Source organism: Protomyctophum parallelum, assembly GCF_964188405.1.
Source record: "Protomyctophum parallelum genome assembly, chromosome: 14".
Lineage (NCBI taxonomy): Eukaryota > Metazoa > Chordata > Actinopteri > Myctophiformes > Myctophidae > Protomyctophum > Protomyctophum parallelum.
Window position 1 is genome coordinate 41,544,248 of NC_139709.1, and position 22,844 is coordinate 41,567,091.

Below are 22,844 nucleotides of genomic sequence, written 5' to 3' on the forward strand. Positions count from 1 at the left end.
ATAAACACAAGGGCATGGGAGCTTATGTCACAGGGGTTTGGCCCTCTGATGCCGGGAACTAGGCCATCCTCAAAGCATCCCAAACGGCACAGTCTTTATATAAAAGGTCATGACCTGATGAAGATCAAATAGATGGAAACGTTGTCAGAATCTTCAATAAAGAAGGTCTTTCTTGTACCCGTGGTGTGCGGGCTCCATCCAATATCTACTGAAGTTTCTTTAGCCCAGCACCCAGCCTGTCGATGTGTGTATTCTACGTCCGCTCTCGTTGGTAGTCTGGTCCCATTTTTGAATGGTTCAACTCATTGTATAACATTACTATTGCATGAGCAAGAAGTGATTATAATATATTTATTTAAGTTCGACACAAAATGTCAAACTCTGACAATGTTAAACACAATTATACAAAAGTCTTACCCCTTATAAAATGTGCATGCTTAAAAATCCAAAGATGCATGCATAGACAAGTTTACTTGCTAAAACTAGTCATGTGATGATGGGAAACATCTTTTCAGTCAAAAAGACCATCACTTCCTTTATAGGTCTACTAAAGCAATAGTCCATTCATCATCAACATAATCATCATATACTGTATATCACAGGACAATAGATGGAGGCAAATATACAATATAAATCCCTAAGACACACCCTATGATAGGACAAAATATACAGAAGACAAAATGGAGAACTGTTTCTGTGCAAAGCTTGGACATGACAGACATGACCAAATCCTCACCCCTTCCATTAGTAGCAATAGTGGTGTTAAACCTGTCCATTAGAAAGGAATCAAAAACAAGTCTGTTCAAATGTTACATAAAACATAAATGACTGATCATGAGACAAAAACGTTATCCAGGAATACTTACCTTTATAATTTATGTATATCTGGGGTGTATGTATACACTATACTCGTGTTGTGTGTAAGGGACAGAGAAGTCTTGGCTATTTGTGTTTCACCACATTACTGTATGTATAGATAAACACTGAAGGAAGAGTTACAGTCTATTTAATCAAATTACTATAACTCCTACAGACACGTTTTTTCCACAGCAGCTTTGATCATGACATTGGAGAAGTGAAAGTGCACAGTTCCTGTCGCCATAACACAGTTCGTCTAATCACCATTCCAGTTTTGGCAATTGCTATTTTATACACTCTGTGGTGTTCTGCCCTCACATTAGACATCATCGTCAATGAAAGGAATGTCTAGGTCATCAAAACTTCCAACAAAGCTCTTGCTAGTAAGCTGTGGCGTGGGGGAGGAATGGGTGAAGGCACTTGAGGGACTGTCTTGGTCAGTGTTGATCCTTGGTGATTGGGTCACATCTAATGACATCTCGCTGGTTGTCCATGCCCTCTCCGCATCAAGCTGGCTTATGCGATTTGTAACTCTCTCTGCCAAGTCAGGGGGTTTAGTGGGGCAGTCAGGCTTCTTTGTTTTCAATCGAACATTGACCCTTCCTGGTGTTAAAAAAAGAAGAAGGAATTAAGTACATACATATGCCCCGGCCACAACACATGTACCTCATTTATGTACATTGCCATTCTTACAATCAAAGAATGACCTCGACCTTCGGCGTAGAACCCCTCACCTCTGTATGATGTTCATTCAAATTAGAACCCAAATGAAGGCGGTAAAGTGACGATGAAATGTTAACAAGGGGGGTGGGGCATGGTGGCGCAGTCGGTAGTGCTGTCACCTCACAGCTAAAAGGGTTCAATTCCCGCTGGGGACGCTGTGGGTGCTGGGGGTGTGTTCTCTCCTCAGCGTAATCAGAACTACCCGATTCGAATGTTATCAACCCATAATCACCAGTATGTTCTTATCAAGACCATGCGATGGAGCCAGTATGGACATTTCCTACATACTACTTACCGCTAGGTGACTAGGAAATGCGGAAGTGAAATGACTGCCAACGAAGCGAAAACATTGTACTAGTGCGCTATACAACAACTTCGCATAAGTTTACTTATGTGGCTGGTTAAGACTGAGGTTAGGGTTAGTAGTCGGAAAACGCGCCGTCGGACAATGGCTGACAACAACAACAACGTCAATATGTAGGAAATGTCCATACTGGTCTTGATAAGAACATACTGGTGATTATGGGTGATAACATTCGCATCCGCTATCAGCGCCCATACCCTCACAAAAAAAGCGGTGATAAGAAGCGGCCACTCCTCATGCATTGAAGGAAGCATGAGCTCAGTTCGGGTCTCTCCCTAGGTTGGCAGAGGGAGAATAGCACCCAGGATTACAGTTTAGGCATTAGCACCGGGTGAAAATGAGTCATACAATTTGTAGGATAAAAATGTAAAAACAAAAGTTAAAAGATGGAGTTAAAGTAACAATAACCTTGACCTCTGACTGTGGGGTGGGCACAGAATACTGAAACGCAACGTCATTGAAGATATCTTCGTACTGATCCTCTGTATGAAACTCAACTCCTCTACCACTTCCACCACATCTTTGGTCATTATGCCTTTGTCCATCTGGTTTCTTTTAAACATCATGTACAAACAAATGTAGAACTTTCGTCAAAGCGAGAGCAAGGTGAAAGTATCATACCTCTACTGACCTTCCGAATCGAGGCTCCCCAGGCGGTCGTCTAGGAGGCTCTCTGAGCTCATGGATGAAGCAGAGTCCAGGTCCAAGTTGTCGTTATCAGACTGATCCTGTTCCAGCTCAGGCAACCGGAACGCCAAGTCCTCCCTAGAAGTAAGACGCACAAGTTAACATTCTAGTATTCAGCAGAAAAGCTTGCACGATGCAATAAACGTAAATAACAATAAAATGTAATTGGAATGATAGATCAAACAATGTTTTAGCTCTTTATTCTCAAAAACACATTATATATTTTCTTTGATCAACTGTAAATATTTGGACAGTACCAAAATGTTTTATAATTCAACTCACTTCTCCTGCTTGATGGACTTGATCCTCATGATGAGAGTCTCCGTCTCATTATCAGAGTCCATGTGCCGGGGAACATCCAGAACATCCAGCTTCCTGGAAGGTTTCTCAACGATCTACACAGAACAGACTTGTCAGTGCCAGCTGTGTTAACCGTTATTACTAAATCAATCTGACGTTTGCTATGATATGAAATGTTCAACACACCCGGGATATCTTTTCTGGCTTAACTAACCCCAACATCCGCAAACACACTAACCATTCACACAACAATGGTTATCAATTCAATATTTCAACCCAGGATTTCCTAATCTACTGCATTCACGTGAAAGTGTTTGCACTGCAGTGCAGCATAATGCCCAATCACAAAAAGGTGCGAGAACACTGAAAATACCCTAAAGATCTGCACCCCAAATAGCTCCCATTTAGAGCAGTAATGTAATGTACGCTTTGATCAAGCATTGCTCTTCTGCAAGCTGCTTAATATAATATTGGTGTCCCATTATGGCACGAGTTGATGTGGACAACCGTTAACGTTGAAAACCCAGGGTTAAATCTGAACCCCAAATCATGCTTTGTAATACAGGTCTCTCATCAAGTGCATTTGTAAATAACTCTTAGCATTTGTTTTAAATGTCTCATAGCGTCAGATTAATCGGTTTCATGACAGAAACAATTAAATGTGTGCCATGAACTGTAATGTTAAAAGTATTTAAAAGTACATTTTGTTTATTCACTGTGACGAAAGCTGCCTGCCCAGTATCTGAATTGTTCCGATACAAACTAATATTTAAACATAATATATGTTGCATAGTGTTTTGACATACTACTACTGCGGGGACTTGTGTGTTCTCACCGTGTTCTGTCTCCTCAATTTGAGCTGATTGATAGCCAGGGCCTCTGCATATTCCAGTTGCTGAATATTCTGCATCTTTTCTGTGTAGCGTCTGAACTGCTCAGTGATTAGGATTTCCACACACCTGTAGACAACAAGGGGCAAGGCTTGTTTCTAAATACTGTGCACATAACTACGATGTCAACCAAGCTACTACCCAATTTGATGCTTAGCATAAGTTTCACTTTCACTTCACCAGGAATTTCAGGCTTTCATGGTCAGAGATGTTTCCGATTTGATCAGTGACCCCCCCAGAATAATCATGTTTGAACTGTTGATCCCCCGCCCCCACAATAATCATATTTGTTTTGGGCACCCCCCACCCTGACAAACACTTGTAATGTAGGAGTTGAGGCATTACATTTTGTTTGACCCGTGAGGCGTCTCTTTCTTATATTATTTGATAATTTGGCCAATTTTTATTGTATAGTTTGTTAATTACATTTGATGCAGTAATCTTTTTATTTTCTTTCTTTTTTCCCCAGGTCATAAAAAGCCCACAGGTTGAGAAGCACTGTTCTAGATGGCATAGGGCCTCACCTTAAAGAATACTGGAGATAAAGGTGGGTGAAGTGAAGCACTGTTCTAGATGGCATAGGGCCTCGCCATAAAGAATACTGGAGATAAAGGTGGGTGAAATAGGACTCACTTTGTGGTCTTGCCCACATCCTTCATGCCGAGAAAGGGGTCGTCGGTGTCAGGGGAGCGCAGGATGCAGGGGGCAAACACAATAGCAAGAGAATTTGAAGACATCCTGTTGTGCTCCTCTTCCTTGGCCACTCTGGGAAGAAAGACTCCAGTGAGGATCTCTCATGATTAGAATAACTTTAGCAGAAGCCACAATAAACTAAGTAATAAATAATAATAAATAAGGAGTCCTTATAGGCAAAGACATGCATGTTTATCTTTAGAGCACATTTCAACAAGGCAATTCAATGTGCTTTACATAAAACATTAAGCAAAAGAAACATGTTATAGCAGGACATTTAATCCATTAAAATATTTACTCTCATATCATATTGATGGCGCAATAATAATGTGACCGCCAATGGCTTTGTACTCGCAGAGCCATTCTGCCTGTCTGTCTCTTTAAGAGTGTCAGTTAGTCTACTTTCACCAGCAAAACAAAAAATTTAATTTAAAAAAATTCAGCAATGAGTTCAATATAATAATTGTAATTATTTACACGAAGCATCTCTTCCGGTGGTCCCTGACACAATACATTTTCAGACGGGTCATTCATTGCAAACTGGGCCAATGTGCACATGTGAGAGTAATCATTCCGTACTTGACAAGGTGAAAAATGAGCCGTTCCAATGTATTGAAGTTAGCAGAGGGAAGTTCATCAAGCTTTTGATAGATGGCTCGCATTTGCTCACGCTTCTCTGGCAGCTCTGTGTACAAACAAATAAGCATATAAATATAAGCAACAACTTGTCAGACAGTCAAAATGGCTAATTCAGTACTTAGAATGTTACATTTAAGCTTGAAGAAGTGAGTAGGGTACAAGATGTCTGTAGCTTTAACTCTTTGATGGGTACAGTAGGAGTGTCTGGGTCAGGAAAGTGAATAAGCAGCACTTTTCCTCAATGGCTAATGCCATTAAACAGGGCACTTCAAGATAAATAACTAACTTGTAATTGTATTAATGTGACATAGCTGGTGAAAAACGTGTGCATTGTCAGCAAACCAGCCCCATTAAAAAAAAGAAGAAATTACTTGCCCACAGCATGCAGGAAGTCATTGTAGAGGTTGAAGGTCATAAGGGGGTCTGGCAGCTCTCGAAGCCAACGTTTAACCAGGCCTGCAATGGTGTGGATCGGGTAGTTCTCTAGATTTATTTCCTCAGGATCTGAGCACAATAAATCAGACTCATTATAACTATTATGTACCAATTCTATAAGCTGTAGTGCAGCACCCACCCACAACACCAGAGGGAGTTCAACAAACCCTGTGCAACCCAGATTCGGCACAAAGGGACTAAATTAATTTCACTCCTATGCCACCAAAATGTGGAACGCCCTACCAACAGTCATTAAGACATGACTCCTTCAAAACTGCTCTCAAAGGGCACCTACGGCCGTCTGCAATTCGAAACTCACTCCCGTAAATTCTGAATCCCCCACCCACCCCTGTTCCCCCTCACTGTATACGTTTCTTTGACCTTTTTACCTCCTATGATGATTTCTTGTTGTGACTATATAGTCGTGTATATTCGTACGTCTCTAAATGTTTTGATGAATTGAAAATGGTGGGCCCTATTGTAAACAAGTGTAATGCTTTATGGTGTCGTCCACTCACAGTTAACAGTTTTTGTATTGAGTTGTACTTGAAATGTACTGTAATTCTGCAAACTGTTAATAAATCAATCAATGAATCAAACAAACACTCGGTGGGTCACATCAGGAGAAGTCACATTGTTGTTACTGCTGAACTACTACTACACATTTTGTAGGTAGTAGGTTATCATTTGTTGAATTCTCGTTATATCATGTTAATGAGAGAGACACAATCTCTCCAAAATCTATTTAGAAAAACTCCCATTGCAGTTGAGACATATCACAACATGGACACCTGCTTCATCTCATACATAACCTGTCATGATGGCAATGAAAAGTAGGCTTTTGGTTCAAATAAGTGTTAGTCCTAACCACACCAAAGGGTCACCGTGCAACTCCTTGGGTCCAAACGGTTGCAAGGAGTTAACGCTAAAACCGCCTCGACCCTTTGGTGGGGTTTGGGCCATTGGATTCCATGCGTAGAATCACTAGGGATGATGCGCGTGTGGTTAGGGCTTTAAATAGCTCAATATTCTGATAGTAAAGGCTGGTCTTACCCGTCTCCAGGATCTGGTGCAGTTCCCTGGCCCGAGAGGCGGAGCCAGACTTGCGATAGATGCCCTCCATATAGAGGCCATTCATCTCCACGTGCATGAGCATCATCTCCACCACCATGGGCACAGGGTTGATACTGCTGGTGAGGACACACACGTGCACCCCGAAGTGAAGAGAGCCGGGCACGCTGTCATCCTGTATCAGACGTGAGACGCACAAACAGAGACACAATGCAAGAAGAAGCCATTATTCTTAATTTCCTCTACTGCAGATTACTCTCGTATTTAGAACATGATTTATGCATGTTTTAACGGTCATGTAAGCAATATTTTGCAAAGCATTCAATAAATAGCTCTATGTTCTTATACTGTAGTAGTCATTGCTATACAGTGTTTGTTCAGTAACAGGGGTCTCCACGTCTTTCCAGCTCTTTAAACAGAAAATCCCCATATATTGAGTACACCGTTGTCATCAATATTTACAGTTACAATTTAGGCATTTAGCAGCCGCTCTTAATCCAGAGAAAATTACAGTAAGCAAGAACGACACATGGTAATACATCAAATACATAAGAAATAGTCAGGAATCATAAGTAAGCTAAGAACCTAACATCTGTCTAACATTAGAATATCTGTACAATGAAACTACAGTACGAGTCTAAATTCCCAAAGTTTTGCATACAACTGTAAGGTCGCCGAGGCTAGGGCAAGTGCCACGGCAAGTGCCAGGGGCTAAGATGGAGTCTGAAGAGGTGGGTTTTCAGACTACGATTGGGAGTGAGTCTGCAGTTCTGATTGCAATGGGAAGTTCATTCCATAGTTTCTCCGCTATATACACAGTAGACTCTACTGTATAGCAGAGTCACTGAACAAACACTACCGAGTAAAGATAGCAAAGATTACTAAGAATATAGAGCTTTAACTTTTTAACAGTTGTTTTGGAGGTAGGTATTGTTTTGTTGAAGATGAAGGTAATGATGTTGGTCAGTGAAATCACCATCAGGTATCATCAAACACATTGGGAGGTAAAGGCCTATTTGAGCCATATCCACCATTTCTAGATGAAGTTATTAAAATACATAAACACTGAACAGTAATAATCATAGGAGTCACTGATGAATGTTAATTCCTACCTTCCTGGCACAACGTGTTGAGCAATCGGTGATGATTTTGGAGAGGCATTTCTTGTGGCATATTAACTTGCACGCTGCAAAGAAGCACATAAACAAAGATAACGGCATGATGAAAAAAAAAAAAAAAGCCATTCTAGGGTCTACACAAGATCATAACGAGTCACACGCTAAGAGCTTGTAGATCGTACAGATTAGTGGGGAGTGTGGGGCTGTGCGGGACTTGAACTCACCGCTACACATGTAGGCCTTCTCCATGCCCCAGATGTAGGAGCCACACAAGTCACAGGACTGCATGATGTTCACCTGGTACGTGCTGAACATGTGGTCCAGAGGGTTGTCTGGCTGTAGGGGCAACAGGGATCAGACAGAATGTATCATTTACCTGCCACCATTCTAAGAGAACTAATGGTCACATAGGGGAAATGATTAAAACCCATTCTGACCTGAGATCAGATTCTAAAAATGTCTTCTACATCCTGACAGTTTTCTGAAAAAGCTGTGTTTCTATGTCAGTCGTTCTTCGTTTTCAAAAATAGCAGACCTACAAGCTCGTAGCGCGCCACTCGGTGGCGCGCTATGAGCTTGTAGATCTGCTATTTTTAAATAGCAGATCCAAAATGGGTTAATCTCAACTTACACATTTTTCTGTTTTCCTCCTCTTCTTTGTTTTCTTGGTGGACTAAAACAAAGTTGGAGAGGAGAATCTCAATTTAAACACTTTTTTTCATAAAAAAAAAAAAAGTTAAGTTAAGTGATTACAATGCAGTTGCAATATGGAGTTTCAAGAAGAAAGAATAATAAACTTTTACAAATGTTTTGTAATATTTCCAAATGCTATTATATATCCAAGGCGCACACACCTTTCGGAGCAAAGTGAAACCACCTCCAAAAATGCCTCTATGTATTACAAACACTATAACACTGAGAGGGTCTTTAAATAATTAAGCATGGTTTCACGCATAATTCTTTTACATTTTAGTAACTCTGTAATAAAGCCACATTTTCCACTTCTATACAAGATATCTCAAAATGTATGAGACGATTGGGATGAAACTTGAATCCTAACCATTGCACTTTGGGGGGACGCATGATGTAGTCTCTACTGCCATCATCAGGCCAAACTTGTCAACTTTGCACACAAGATATCTCGAATATAAAACTTTGGAGACCATGGCCTTCCATCCATCAGTGAATATACAATATATTAGACTTGTGTTGCTTGTTGCATTTCCTACAAAAAAATTTAATGTTCTCCCTACCTTGACTGGGTCAGCCTCAGCTAATTTGAGCTGCCCCCTGATGAAGCCATCCAGCACAGACTGGAACAGGTTGACCACCAGCTGGACATCATCCGTCTTCTGCTTGGCCCCAGACAGACTGCTCACTTTGTTCTGGTATCCCTTCATCAGGTCCTTGTAGGCAATTTGGGGCTTCTGTGTGCCAGTTCGCATGAGCAGAGAAATATGTCAGTTTGGTGTAACACTTTGCTTTGCGGAAAACTTAGAAGCCAGGAGCAGTCATCCTCTTATTAGCTGCCCCACCTTGCCTCCACTCTTCACCTTCATTACTTTGTCATTTCCTTTCTCCTGGTAAGGCACAGAAATAATTAATATCATCCATGTCTAATAAGTTGGTCCTTTTGTACTAGTTGGTACTGTAAATGTAGGGAGAAATATTCATAGACAAGGTTTTTAAAGTGGTCAATGTGGTGCCGACTGATTTACCATTAATTTAGGACTGTAGGTACTGTACATCCACTAAATGCAAGTATCCCAATAAAGAGAAATAAGACATTGAAGACATTGTAGCTCCTGATTCATGAAGTTCTTACTAATATAATGAAAGAAAACATGCTAATATGGAGAGAGAGAGAAAGGCTGAACTAACCGAGAGAGAGTACATGCTTTTAATGGTATCCCTGAACTGCATGGTGGCAGTAAGGAAGATGCTCTCCGTGGCCGACAGCTCGTTGGTTCTGCTACGAAGCTCAATCACCTTGGAGCACAGATATGAAGACATGATGAGCACAGATGAAGACATGATAAGGAGCACAGATGAAGACATGATGAGGAACACAATGACCCGATAAAACAGAAATCTATGTGTCTTAAGTGCCTGAAGAGCTTACTTCCAAATTATAACTAGGAGGGTTGTGTGGATGATCACTCAAAAATACAGAGGATCATGTCTTTAGAAGGTGTTAATTAACCCATTCTGAACTGAGATCAGATTCTAAAAATGTCTTCTACATCCTGACAGTTTTCGATAAAAAAAAAAAAGCAGATCTACAAGCTCGTAGCGCGCCACCGAGTGGCGCGCTACGAGCTTGTAGATCTGCTATTTTTCAATAGCTTAAGCATAACATAATGCTAACACCAAAAGGGGTTCCCGCCCAAAATGGGCGTACGTAGGTACGTAGGTAATTTGCATTTCAATGTTCAGTGCTTTAAACTAACTGTAAATAGTAAATGAGCTCATCTGTACTACATGTCTGGTCTATTTCACCGTTTCCCAAACACTGGGTCAGGGACCCATTTGTGGGTCGTGGACACATTTTTATGGGTCCCTTTATTTTTTGTTTCCTACATTTTGTTTAAAATTATTATTATTTAAAAAAAAGAAATCCCAGTAATTTCATGAAGAAACCAAAAAAAATAATCTAATAAATTCCATAAATTAGAAAACGCATGTTTAGGAAGTAGTGAAAATAGCCGATCTACAAGCTCACGCCGCGCCGCGTTGTGAGCTTGTAGATTGGCTATTTTCAATAGCTTGGGTCCCGGGCAAACGTCTCATTTCTCTTTTGGGTCACGGGCTAAAAAGTTTGGGAAGCACCGCTCCATTTGACCTGAGGTAAAGAGCTCACTTGAACGCCCAGGAACTCATCTAGGTCGCGGAGCTCCTTGGTGTCCGTGATCTCCCGCTCCAGAGAGGAGTTCCACAGCTCAACGCGAGTGGCCCGACTGATTCGAATGGTGGGGTTCCGACGCCGTCCGTTGTCCTGTGCCGTTGACTTGCGGTAGGGATGTGGTTTATAATTGGGTAATGTGCCTGCATGCAACCATGTGAGAGAGTATTAGTTTGAACATGGTCAGGATTAATTGCACTCACAACAGGTGGGTCTGAAATGATTGCCCTTTTTCCCTTTTAACATTTTTAGGCGTGTTACTATTATTAATCCTGTGGGGGGATTTCATCTTCACTCAGCTGATGGCTGCTCAGGTGGTCTAATTGATACATAGCCAGGCGGGGAATGGAACCTGAGACCTTCTGTTCCCCAAGCAGCCTCTCTACCCTGCCCTCGCATGTAGATAGTAGAGAGAGATAGGAAACTGAGGGCAGAGAGAGGCGAAGGACAGGAAACACAGCTCTACAGCACAGCCTGATTCAAACCAGGCACATTGCAATGATATCATCCGAGTTGGTCAGCTACCAGCTCTGATTATGATTTTAATATATCTATCGCTTTAATTAAGTTGTTATTCAATATGTTTATATAACTCTAGATGTTTGGTGTATTATTTATTATTATTAATGAGCAGAGACTCTAAAGCACTTAGAATCACACAAAAAAAACACTATGAAAGCCTCTCAAAGGTTTGATAAGCTCTTAGCCACTAGATGGCAGTAGTGTGGATGCTTTTCCTTTTTTAAAACACCAAGTTTAGGAAATGTTTGGGGTCTACCTCCTCTTTCCTCAGTTGGAGAGAATCTGGGCGTTCTTTTCTTCAGAATTTTATTAAACCAAGCCCTGTAGAGAACAAAGAAATGACCTTGATGAATCCCATGCAAAAAAAATGTATAACATTATTTTAATAAAAAGACAATGTTTGTTATAAGACATTGGCTAGAGGGGGGTTTACCTCTCAGGTGTTGAAGGAGAAGAGCCTGGCTCATTAATGGGCTTAGACCGATAGGCTGGTAGACTGATCCTATTTCCCTCCGTTTCATCCGGTATGTGAAACTGTGTGATGCAAAATTCACGTCAAGACAAAATATCAATATTTCTTATCCAGTGAGTGAAGTTACAGATGAAGCAAAGCACACTGTTGATACTATATGGTTCCATATATGGTGTCCACATACTGCACCAGAGTCCCTTGCAATGGCCACACACCCATGAATCCCAGTCTCTCCCACCACCATGTTAAACCAGTAACAGGCATTAGAATGATTAGATGAATAGATGTAAGCCACTTCACCATTTGTACCAGATACTGAATCTTGCACACAGTACTTTATCCCACCACCACTTACATTTAGACTTTGTTTACTTTTTTTTCTTCACATTAACTATGTCCTGCTCTGATTATGGGCTAGCATTATCCAAAATAAGGATGCTCGTGTTAGTAATTTTGTTAGGCAAGTCGTTTTAATCACGCCACGACACTGTTTTGCCCATTTCAAAACTGAGATTGGCTCCTTGTACAGGATGTATTAGTAATAGTCTAAAATTATTTTAGCCACAAGGAACAAACACCCTTCTCGTTTGGTTTGAGGTGACCAAAGGTACATTTATAAAACCTACGATCTTTGTTATCAGTTGTCAAAAAAGGTCTGAAACAAGCTGTGGAAAAGACCGCTCGCGTCCTTGCATTCTTGTTTCATTTTTTGCATGTCAGCAAAAAGCAGCAACATTTCTCAGAATCCTGGGTTGCACAGCAGAAGCTGGAATACCCAGCAGCACATCACAGAGTTATCCATTTGGGCCACACGGTACAAGGCCAATGCACATGCGAGGCGTGCATGCAGAGAGCACAGCTTCAGTTATTCAAGAGTTCGTGCCTCAGGTCGAGTACCTTGACCCGAGGCTTGAGGACTCGGATGTCCACAGCACTGGCCGAGGTCTTCATGCAAGTCCCATCGCCATCAGGGCTGATGGGAGGCAGAGGAAAACTCCAGTATCCTTGGAGTTCCTTGGATTTACTAAAGTTAACCATCAGCCCGCTGCGGGCATAAGCTAATCGCCGCCTGCGTCTGGGCTTCGTGCGGAGGCGCACCGCGTCCTATTTGGGCCAGGAGAGGGCATAAGCCACAGATTGGAAGACCTTCATTGTTTGAGCTCTGTGGATGCTCTATTCATACTCGTCAATGGCAGGATGTAAGCTTACAGTTTATAACAAATAATACTTCATATATCAGACAACACTGAGAAGTTCCATTCCAATGACAAAACACAAAAGTTGTAACATAATTCTTATCACAGTATTTAAGCAGCTAGTCGACTAGTAAATCAATCCACTAGTCGACCTTCTTGGTACTAGTTGACTAGTTGATGAGAAGGTTTTTGTAGGCCTCAAGATTCGCTGGATTAGTTATAGTCACCAATGTACAGTTTATTAAATGTACAACTATTATTAAAAATAAATACAAATGTTTTATTATTTAATTTTTTACATAATCGGTAGGCCTAGTTAAACAACTAGTCGTCTAGTAAACTAGGCAACTAGTCAAGTAGTAAAAATCACTAGAAGTGAAAGCCCTAGCGTAAGCTAAAGTAAATGTTTCTCTGCTGATACACCATATAAACGATAACTAGATATCGAGGGTACCTCCGATGCAGACGGGGCGCTATCAGAGCTTGAAGAGCTGATCTTGGACAGTTCGTCAACAGACATCGACTTCCCCTTGTACCTGTGTCACAAAGTGAAATAAAATAACAATTATTGCCAATCGTAGAGATAAAAGTCCCCGACAAATAAATAACAGTGATATGAGACAAGGACGAGGGACCGTTCCTTTTTCTTCATCAAGATAAGCTCAGATCAGAAAAGTGTGACACTTGATGAAGCAGAGACGGGGGCAGAATCAGTGAGTAATACAACTTACTTATCCCTCCGAGGCCGTCTCTCTGGACTTGGGTCATCAGAGTGATCTCCCTCGCTCCTCCTCTGCTGGATGGAGCCGCTTTGGGGCGAAGTGGGGCTGGTGGAGCCAGCTAGGCAGTCCAGTGGCACAGACATAGGTCTGTGGAGCGGAATGGGGGATCCACTGGCCTGCCGGGACCCCCTCCTGCTGGGGCTGTGCTGCTCTACTCCCGTCTGTCTCTTCAGCTCTTTCCTCTCCACGCTGTGTGAGGTCACAGAACCAGTTATGGAGATTGCAGTAACAGTGTCTACTGTGTAGGACTGCCTAAAATAAATATTCAATTGGAAACTGTACACACATAGGGTAAGGGTATAAATACACAGACACAATATGTAGAGTTACACTTTTTGGCCATTATCTGTGCGGGCTCACGCCACACAGATAATGGGGCAATTTGTGCCACGTTTGCACATCTGTGGCGGGCGCACAATGCGTGGTCAACGCAATAACCTCAGCAACGACGGGCAAGCTGATCAGCCCAAATGTGGACACCTACCACCTACCTACCATCACCTACCTACCATCACCTACCTACCATCACCTACAGTACCTAACATCACATGCCCATATATGAGGACACCTGGGTATGTTTCTTTGCATTAGATTCATAATTTTTTGTCCTTTTTAATTATGTTTTATTTATGAGAACATTACAGACTTAAATATCTAGAGTTTGTCAGTTGGAAGGGAAGACCTGTGGGGTGAAGAAACTAGACATGAGAAATGCTTTGCACTAAAATGAAGGAATTGTAAAACTGTAATAGTCCTGGCCAAGACCATGTCATCTGGACATCCAGTTGCCTAACAATGGCAAAAAAATGTTTTGGGGGTGTTAAGGCCGATAAGAGAACTTGAGCAATACCTTAAGAAAAACATTATGCAATGTGTGTGATCAAGCTAAACAGACTGTAACCATGCATACAAACCACATGGGATGTCACCTATGACTTTCAATAAGAATATCATTGCCATGTGTACTTGGATTAGATTGTGGATCTCCAGCATGGGTAAAGTGGTAAACTAAACATCTACTGTACCACTCAGCTGCTACATCATCCCTCCTAACCTTCTAGGGTGGATTTATACTTCATTTACTTCATTTTGCCATTATCCGTGCACAACTAAGAATAAATCAGGCCCCAATGTAAATGACCAGGGTTCAAATTTAGATTCACACTTTAGATTCAGGTTGGGTAGGCCTAGTTCATGTGTTCTGATGCACATCATTAATTAAATAATATACAGCATATATACAGTATAACAATAACTACAAACATATTTTACTTTTAGTCACCTGTGTTTTATATAATAGTCTCTGCCCTAATATAGGGCAGAGACTACCAAGTTTAAGCAAACAGTTTTTGAAACACGCTTGTATGCACTTGTATGCCTAGTGTTCTTGCCTGGTCTAGTCTATTCACACTTCAAAATTCCAGACTTTTCTGATAAGTAGAACAATTCTGATTCGTCTACCTTTTTGTCGACAAATCAGAGTGTTTTAACATAGTAGGCTGCCCCATTTTCAACCATTAGTATAGCTAATCTGTAACCAAGCAAATCTAATAAATGACTTGGCTCACTACAGTACGGTTTACCCTTTGAAAAGATGGTCAGTTTGTTTTCTACACAACCTCCGTGTCTGTGATCAGATCAAATCAGAATGTTAGCTGATTGATTTGGCAGAGGGTCAACATGGAGCACCCAGACAGATTCTGCATCTCAAGGGGCTATCATCTCAATACATTCTGACCAGTGATAGTTATCTGTACTGAGATTCCCAGAAGTCTGTTCGAAATGAAAACAAAACTCATCTCAGAGTTTATTTTATTGGGCTTCATAAACCTTTTCGGTATTCCATACTTTCTCCATGATTTTACAAAATGCCCATACTTTTCCAGGTGTGGGAATCACTAGTTCATAATTCTATACATTCCAGTTCTTCACATATTGTGTCACATATTTAATTGGCTGTTCTGGTAGTCTCGTGTTGCCAGACTGTTGCCTCTCACAATTTTCAAATGCTTCTGTCATACTGTCTGGAGCAATGGAAGCTAAGTAAAATATAAAGTGGAAGTGGAGACTCCTCCCCACTTCAGTTTTGTCTTTACCTCTTAAACCCCAGGGGGAAAATCCGCAACATCGGAGTTGGAACCGGAGACCAATTGGGTCTCCATTGACCCGCCGAGCGCTGTTCGGAGGTTCTGAGCCGTTGCCCCCGCCGGCAGGGGCAATGGGGCTCAAGGTTTTAAAGTGGTGCAATTTATCCTAATAATTATCATCTAAGCATACTGTATATAGCTTGCTGCTTAGCAGAAATGGAAATAAAAAATAAGCTCTAAAGATATTTCAATATATATTTGTTAGGTGTAGTTCCAGACTCTATATAGCATTCGGAGATTGTGGAATTGTTGTCTGGCTAAGCGAGACTACTCTTCTGGTGACAGAAGCTTATGATGTACCTCTGTCGCCCAGGGCGATTTGTAGACATCCCCTTGACATCATCCAGCTGACCAATATACTCTTTCCTCTTCAGTGAAGTCCGCCACGCAGACTGGATCACTGTGGCAGCTCGGCTCTTATTCTCTACAGCGAACTGACGCCAGCATCTCTGAAACTCACAACGTTTACCTGTCAACTCTGGGCCTTTGCAGGGCTGTTGTTCCTCTTATATCGTGATATTATTCATGTGTCACTTTTTGTAGCAAATGCATATTGGTCATGGGGTCATGATTGATGATAATATTCATGATTAACCTTGGGCTGACAATATCTAGCAAAACCTCGATATAGAACAAAGTGGAGATCCGGGCACACTTGATGTAAAAGGAGGAAAACTTTATTGAAGCGACATGTTTCGACCTATACGGTCTTCAAGACTGTATAGGTCGAAACATGTCGGTTCAATGCACACCTCCTGAGCACCTTGGTTGCTTCCTTGCCTCTATCTAGCAAAACTTATTTGAATATGATTGTATCTATAATCAATTAGGATTAGCATGTTGTGAGCTTATCTCAGTCACCTGGATGAGCATGGCGGCATCTTTCTTTTGCATGAAGTGCATCTTAATCAAACATTCTCTGAACCAGCGCTGCAGGATGATGATGTTACGCATCACTTCCTTAGTGTGCATTTCTTGGAGTCGCTGTCTCTCCCTTTCCTTGAGGAAAACCTGCAAAGATGAACAATAGACTTTCAGCGTAGGTGAGCCCCATCTTTCAGTGTTATTACTATGCTCTGCCCATAGAGCTATACAGGAAAACAGCACTTTTTACTCTACATAATTACAACTGGTTTGGCCACAGTTCATTACCTTGGTTTTCCCGATTTGGTAGGTGGTCGGATCCAGTTCCATTTTCAGAAGCAAGTTACTTATTTCCTCTTGTGTTGCAGCAGCACCTCTTGGTAGCAACATTCGGAACCTCGCAACAAATTCCTTTGTCAGAAAAGAAACCCGGATACAATCACATATGGAGTAGGCGGTTAAGCCCAATTTAGTGTTATTTTTACCATTACAATACATTAGTCATCGCCCACCTTAAACGTGTACTTGGCACTGTAGCCAGACTTGCGGATGCGAATGGTTTCCAGCATGCCCGTGTACTTCACTTGCTTCAACACCAACTCATCATCAAAATGCATGTCCTTCTGCAAGAAAACATAGTCTGACTCTGAAAGGTTCCATTCCAAAACACTACTTGTCCATTTAGTCAACTCCTGAATATGATGAAACACATTACACTACAGTACGTTAAATCCACTAAAATGTAACAAGTTTGTAAGTAGCTCAGGGTAGTAACAGTTTACCTTTTGTGCATTGGAGCGTATACAGACGATGAAGAACGGCTCAGCTTTACCAACAGTCAATAGCAGCACTTTGAGTGAAGCCTGAAAGACACATATTACAGCTCATAGTGGCTTAGTGCAATCTTTTCTTTCAATTTATAGTCTTAATTAGGTGAACTGAATGGTGTACTGACTCAAATCCTTTTCTTATGCAACATTATATTTCCGCATATACATTTCCACTGTCAATGTAGAGAGGAAGACAAACCTCAAACTGTGCACTAATACTTGGGGGCTTCTTGCACTGGCGGGGACAGAGGAGGTTCATGGCAGTTTGGCTGTGCTGTGTGAGACCCATGACATATTTGACAGAGCGCACGTCCATGAGATTCTGTGGAGAAACAACATGATAGCAGTTCTAAGCTTTATGACTCCAAAAGGTCATAAACATTGACTTCCAATGTCATAAAAAATTTATCAGCGTGAAAGAGACCTTGTTTATTCATCTTGCATACATTAAATGTATGCATTAAATAAACAAGGTCTCTTTCACGCTGATGGCACTTTGGGACAAGTCTGTATATTTAGGCAATAAACATAGCCAACAGCTGTTGGCGACAGCCTGTCGTATACTTCCAGGGCATATTATCAAAATATCATACCTTTGGGATGAGCTGTTTCGGTCGGCTGCCTCTGTTCTTCCTATGGGGGAACAAATGCAAAATGAGTGGAAATGATGGAATGATGCGGCTAAAGACAGATGTGGCATATCATCTCAATCAAATTCACTAAATGATTGTTTTCAACAGCTGAATATCAGGAGCATATGTTCAACATACTTCTTCTTCTCATAGCTGGCAAAGATGTCTTCAAAAACATCAAGAGGATGTTCATCAGAGCGATCAAAGGAGAAATCCAGGTGGAGGCTGGTGCTGTGGATATCAGAGAGACACCTTGATGAGCTGATTATGGTTTCTTTGAAACACTATTTCACCTTTGTAGAGCAAAACAAACAAATTTAAAATAAATTGCACTCGGGTGCCACAGTGGTACGTCCCTGCCAAACACCACAAGAGGTTGTGGGTTCGAATCCACTGTGGTGCATCCGGCTGAGACATGCAGGGTCTACATTGAGTCTCCGCCGGTCATCAAATTATTGGCTTAGGAATGCGTCAAGAACTAAAATAATCTCCATAAATTCAACGCTTCATGGGGCGTGTAATTGAACTTGGGGACAGGTCCTTTGCGGTAGCCACCCCTTCACTGTGGAACTCACGACCAACTCACATCAGAGCTGCCCCCACCTTCGAAACGTTCAAAAGCACTCAAAACCCACCTTTTCAGACTTACATAAATCCCCCTCCCTCCCCACACACCTTGTTTGTCTACCTTTTGGGTTCTAGTTGAACTTTAACTTTTTTTTTTTTTTCAAAGATATTTTTTTGTGGCTTACGCCTTTATTGATTTTTTAAGGGATAGAAAGTAGGCTGACAGGAAACGGGAGAGAGATGGGGGGATGACATGCGGTAAAGGCCGTGTCGGGTCCGGGAGTCGAACCCGCGGCACACCGCGACTGGATCACCAGTCCGGTGCCCAGACCGTTACGCTACGGCCTGGGCCGAACTTTAACCTTTTAACTAGTTTATTTTTCTAATAAAATAGTTTGTATTTCTCTGTTCTGAAAAGCGACTTTGAGTACCTTGGAAAGCGCTATATAAATTGTATGTATTAACTACTCCTTTAAGATCATGAATGGGACGAAAGGCAAGGAGTTGTTAATGTGCATGATTGTATAATTGAACTATTATATTGGGTGGCTCAGCTTAGCCTTAGGCAAAAGTTGTATTGATTGTACCTTGATAACCTGTCCACTGCAATGCTGCTCTTCCTTAGGGAACCCAGCTTTCGGCTGCGGCGTTTGCTTGCATCTGTTGAGAAATTGGACATCAAAGCATGCCTAAGAATTCAAGAACACAAGCGAGGAGTACGAGAAAGGAAAAACGAGTAATGATGAAGGGAAGCACACAAAGTAAACACATTCACGTTGTTAATTTTAGTCTCCTAGTCTAGTGAGCATCCAAGAACAATACAAAGCAGAATTCCATGTAAATAGACAAGGAGGAAGAATCCTGAACATGAGGCTCCTACTTGACTCTGCCCTTTGACGACCAATCTCCTTGAAGATCGCTATGATGTGGATGGTGGCTCTGAGGATGCCCCAGCGGAATGCCGCTACCGGACTGGAGCCAACCAGCTGACGGATGAACGCCCGCTTGCTGCTTCGCAACAGCACCACCATGTCAGGACGCATGTGGTCTGTGTTCTTCTCACGGAAATCCTATAAGACAGAAGACTTGACTTTGCATAACATGTTCTATGTATATGTATTGTTTTTAAAGCATACATTATCCAGGGAAAGCTTGCTTAGATAATGCTCTATTTTGCCACAAAGTAGACATGCTTATCCAGAGTGATTTGTTACCAGCAGATCTGAACTCACTGTTCACTTTCTTTGCCAGGTGAAGCCTGGCCTATTTTCGCTCGGGTTGGCTTTGAGGACATAGTCATGATTGGCTGTCCTGAGTCTGAACCCATACTCTGAAATGCCGCCTGAGCCAATGGGAGTGCCTCCTAAGCCCTGAAAGTGTAATCGACTATGGCAACGGTGTGCAGTATAACTCTACAGTGGTTAATGTTATGAGCTAATTAACTGGAGCTACAAAACAAAACAGTGATTGAACCAACAGAAGCACGTCAGAAATGAACGCAAACAGCCGCAATAATAATAGGGGGGGGGGGGGGGGGGGCAGATGCACAATGGAGAGCGCTTGTTTCACCTGGCAGTTACACAGGTGAAACTGCCAGGTCATTCTTGTTTTTTTCCTACCCTCTATGTTCTTATGGAAATTACAAAATGCACACAATTATTTTTAATTCACCCTTTTATTTACACCTGTGAACCTGTGATTCGACAATAAAGCTGAATGTGATTCTATGTTGACTGATCACTATTGAAAATTATGCAACGGGTGAATCAAATTTCCATTTCGCTGGATTGTCGAGGGGGTCATGTGGGCTACCTGTGTGATGTCATGAGTTAGGGTTAGGGTTCACACTGAGAACTATAACGATAACTATATAGTTCACCATTGAACTTGTTATAGTGGTGTCAACTCTGTATTCCACTTGACTGCATTCACAGATGATTTAGCAAAGAGAATAGTGAAACACAGTAGAGCCTAGTAGTGGACAGACCAGGTTGTGCTATGGTCATAACAAAGCAGGTTTATTAAAATTAGTTTTGAGTTTGTCTTAACTGTTCACCAATATATTGAAAGCCAAAATGTGTCAGAGCCACAGACCGGGGCTGGCCAAGTCGGCTATGACACTTACAAAGGTGTGAGATCGGCAGAGTAAGCAGCATGAGATGAAGTATAGCCAGCCACCAACAGGGTAAGAGGTCAAATAGTGTCAAGTCATGCTTAATTCAGTCAATTACACATACAGTATTCACAATTGGGTGATGGAACTGGGTAATGTTGGTCAATAGGCAGCACGCACCACTAGAGCAATTGGGGGTCCAACTGCCACACATACTTTGACATGTCTGTCTTGGGTGTTCAAAGCTGCAACCTTTCAAATTCTGTACAAGCTGTAATTGTATCATTATTATACAGTTTATAGCAATCTGTATTCTGTAGATTCTGGTTGTCGTCCAGAGAGCATAGCTGAAGGCTGGTATGCAACATAATTATAGCAGATTAATCTGCCACCACGTCCTTCATTAGGCAAGAAATGTCTCCAGTGTTCACCAATAGCCCCACCTTGATCTGATATTTGACCTTCCCGGCAAAGTGCTGGATGACAAAGGCAGGATCCATCTTTGTGGTTGACACAAAGAAGGGGGAGTCTTGATGCTGCTGTTTAAACCTGTCCAACAGGGTGCCATCTTCAGCCTGAGGACGGCTAAGGAAATGAGAAGAGAACCACAATATCACTTTCACCATATTTAGTATAGTATACAAAGTCTTCTGTAGCTTGGATCAATATTACACTTCTAGAGTCTTAAGTATATACACTATATAGACAGTGCAACAGGTTGAGAAATGCGTCTCATACAATATAGATGCTGATTGTTGCTGTAGGCCTCCTCAGAGCTTAATGTATAATTTTCTGACAACCACTTATTTAAATATCCTGTTTATTCAATTTCCTTTTGGAATAACAACAGAAATTGTGTTTCCACTGATTGCTCTCACTCAACAGTTTAATGAATATCATAATAGAACGCAGAGAGAGGGAGGATTATGCTACATAATGGGAGGCTCAGGAGGTAGAGTGGTTGCTGGTGGTCTGGGAATTGGAAGGTTCCTGGTTCGATCACCGCATAGGTGTGTGTCTTTAAGTAACACATAAAGGGTAAAGTGCTTTTGGAACAATTTGTGATAAGCTGAAACCAGCAGCTACAGTATAATAGTTTTGCCTAGGGAATGCATGTGGGAGATAGGATGTACAGACTGTATAACATGCAATGCAGCGATGCAAATAGCCTGCATCCTTAAGACTCAATAAATTGAGAAAGGATGCAATCATGTCATCCTCCGGGGGTCCTGGGATGCAATACTGTACTATACTGTCGTTGAAGTAGGACTCATAAAATGTCTAAAAGACTCCTGTTGGGTCCTGGGACCCATTACATTGAAAACACATTTACATCACTTAGTGGTGCATTCAATTAATTTATATGGCAATATATCGATCGAAAATCCAGACGATAGGTGAATCGATCTGCTGTATCGATACAGCAATTAACGGCATGAATTCTCTGGGTGTCGCAGTGTTGCCAAACGTACCTCTGTTTAACGTTCTCAAACCCCCCGTTGCAAGTTGCAATGCACTCCCCTCCCCAGACTGTTTGTTAACATGTTTAGACATTTATTTTAATTTAAATATCTCTGTGGGCCTGAAAGTGCTTCATTGCATTTGTGCAACATGGTCATTATTTTGAATTAACGTTTAATCGAGATATATCGATTCGATATATTGTATTGTGGCCTCTGTATCGTGATACATATCTATCGTGAGATTGCAAGCAATATCCACCACTAACATCACTGCAATATGTAATAAATAAAAGTGTTTTAATATACATTTAGATCTAGGGTTTAAAACATGACATGTTCCATGCCGTCTTCACCAATCAGAAGTTACTGAAATATCCGTCAATACTTTTGTATTGTGGCAGCGCTTGAAGGTTTTGGACCGACCAAGAGTGGCTTATTACTAGCAGCTTGGTCGCAGCTACAAAAGGTACAACACTATGCATGCAAATCATTCTATTCCATTTAAATATTCACGACTGCAGGGAAGACTGGGTGATCTACAAAGCGTCTTATGTGGGTGTAGTCCTTCCACAGGTT

At 41.6% G+C, this 22,844-nt stretch overlaps 1 protein-coding gene across 1 annotated transcript in view; it reads right to left on the reverse strand.

Moving 5' to 3' along the window:
* Positions 1 to 335: 335 nt before the first annotated feature.
* Positions 336 to 22,844, reverse strand: part of LOC310871322 (myosin IXb) — a 39,477-nt gene continuing 16,968 nt past the window's right edge. The window contains exons 12-41 of the mRNA XM_083782808.1: positions 21,249 to 21,390; positions 19,573 to 19,762; positions 19,280 to 19,352; positions 18,264 to 18,356; positions 18,087 to 18,126; positions 17,693 to 17,815; positions 17,446 to 17,526; positions 17,176 to 17,286; positions 16,952 to 17,074; positions 16,661 to 16,810; positions 16,100 to 16,248; positions 13,602 to 13,841; positions 13,325 to 13,406; positions 12,572 to 12,778; positions 11,636 to 11,736; positions 11,459 to 11,523; positions 10,639 to 10,823; positions 9,660 to 9,767; positions 9,032 to 9,205; positions 8,410 to 8,451; positions 8,003 to 8,114; positions 7,773 to 7,846; positions 6,643 to 6,835; positions 5,530 to 5,658; positions 5,095 to 5,200; positions 4,456 to 4,587; positions 3,768 to 3,891; positions 2,915 to 3,027; positions 2,577 to 2,710; positions 336 to 1,461 (exon numbers count right to left, since the gene is read on the reverse strand). Of these exons, the coding sequence (XP_083638934.1) occupies positions 1,178 to 1,461; positions 2,577 to 2,710; positions 2,915 to 3,027; positions 3,768 to 3,891; positions 4,456 to 4,587; positions 5,095 to 5,200; positions 5,530 to 5,658; positions 6,643 to 6,835; positions 7,773 to 7,846; positions 8,003 to 8,114; positions 8,410 to 8,451; positions 9,032 to 9,205; positions 9,660 to 9,767; positions 10,639 to 10,823; positions 11,459 to 11,523; positions 11,636 to 11,736; positions 12,572 to 12,778; positions 13,325 to 13,406; positions 13,602 to 13,841; positions 16,100 to 16,248; positions 16,661 to 16,810; positions 16,952 to 17,074; positions 17,176 to 17,286; positions 17,446 to 17,526; positions 17,693 to 17,815; positions 18,087 to 18,126; positions 18,264 to 18,356; positions 19,280 to 19,352; positions 19,573 to 19,762; positions 21,249 to 21,390 (3,880 nt within the window). The 3' untranslated portion in view covers positions 336 to 1,177. The remainder of the gene's footprint in view (positions 1,462 to 2,576; positions 2,711 to 2,914; positions 3,028 to 3,767; positions 3,892 to 4,455; positions 4,588 to 5,094; positions 5,201 to 5,529; positions 5,659 to 6,642; positions 6,836 to 7,772; positions 7,847 to 8,002; positions 8,115 to 8,409; positions 8,452 to 9,031; positions 9,206 to 9,659; positions 9,768 to 10,638; positions 10,824 to 11,458; positions 11,524 to 11,635; positions 11,737 to 12,571; positions 12,779 to 13,324; positions 13,407 to 13,601; positions 13,842 to 16,099; positions 16,249 to 16,660; positions 16,811 to 16,951; positions 17,075 to 17,175; positions 17,287 to 17,445; positions 17,527 to 17,692; positions 17,816 to 18,086; positions 18,127 to 18,263; positions 18,357 to 19,279; positions 19,353 to 19,572; positions 19,763 to 21,248; positions 21,391 to 22,844) is intronic.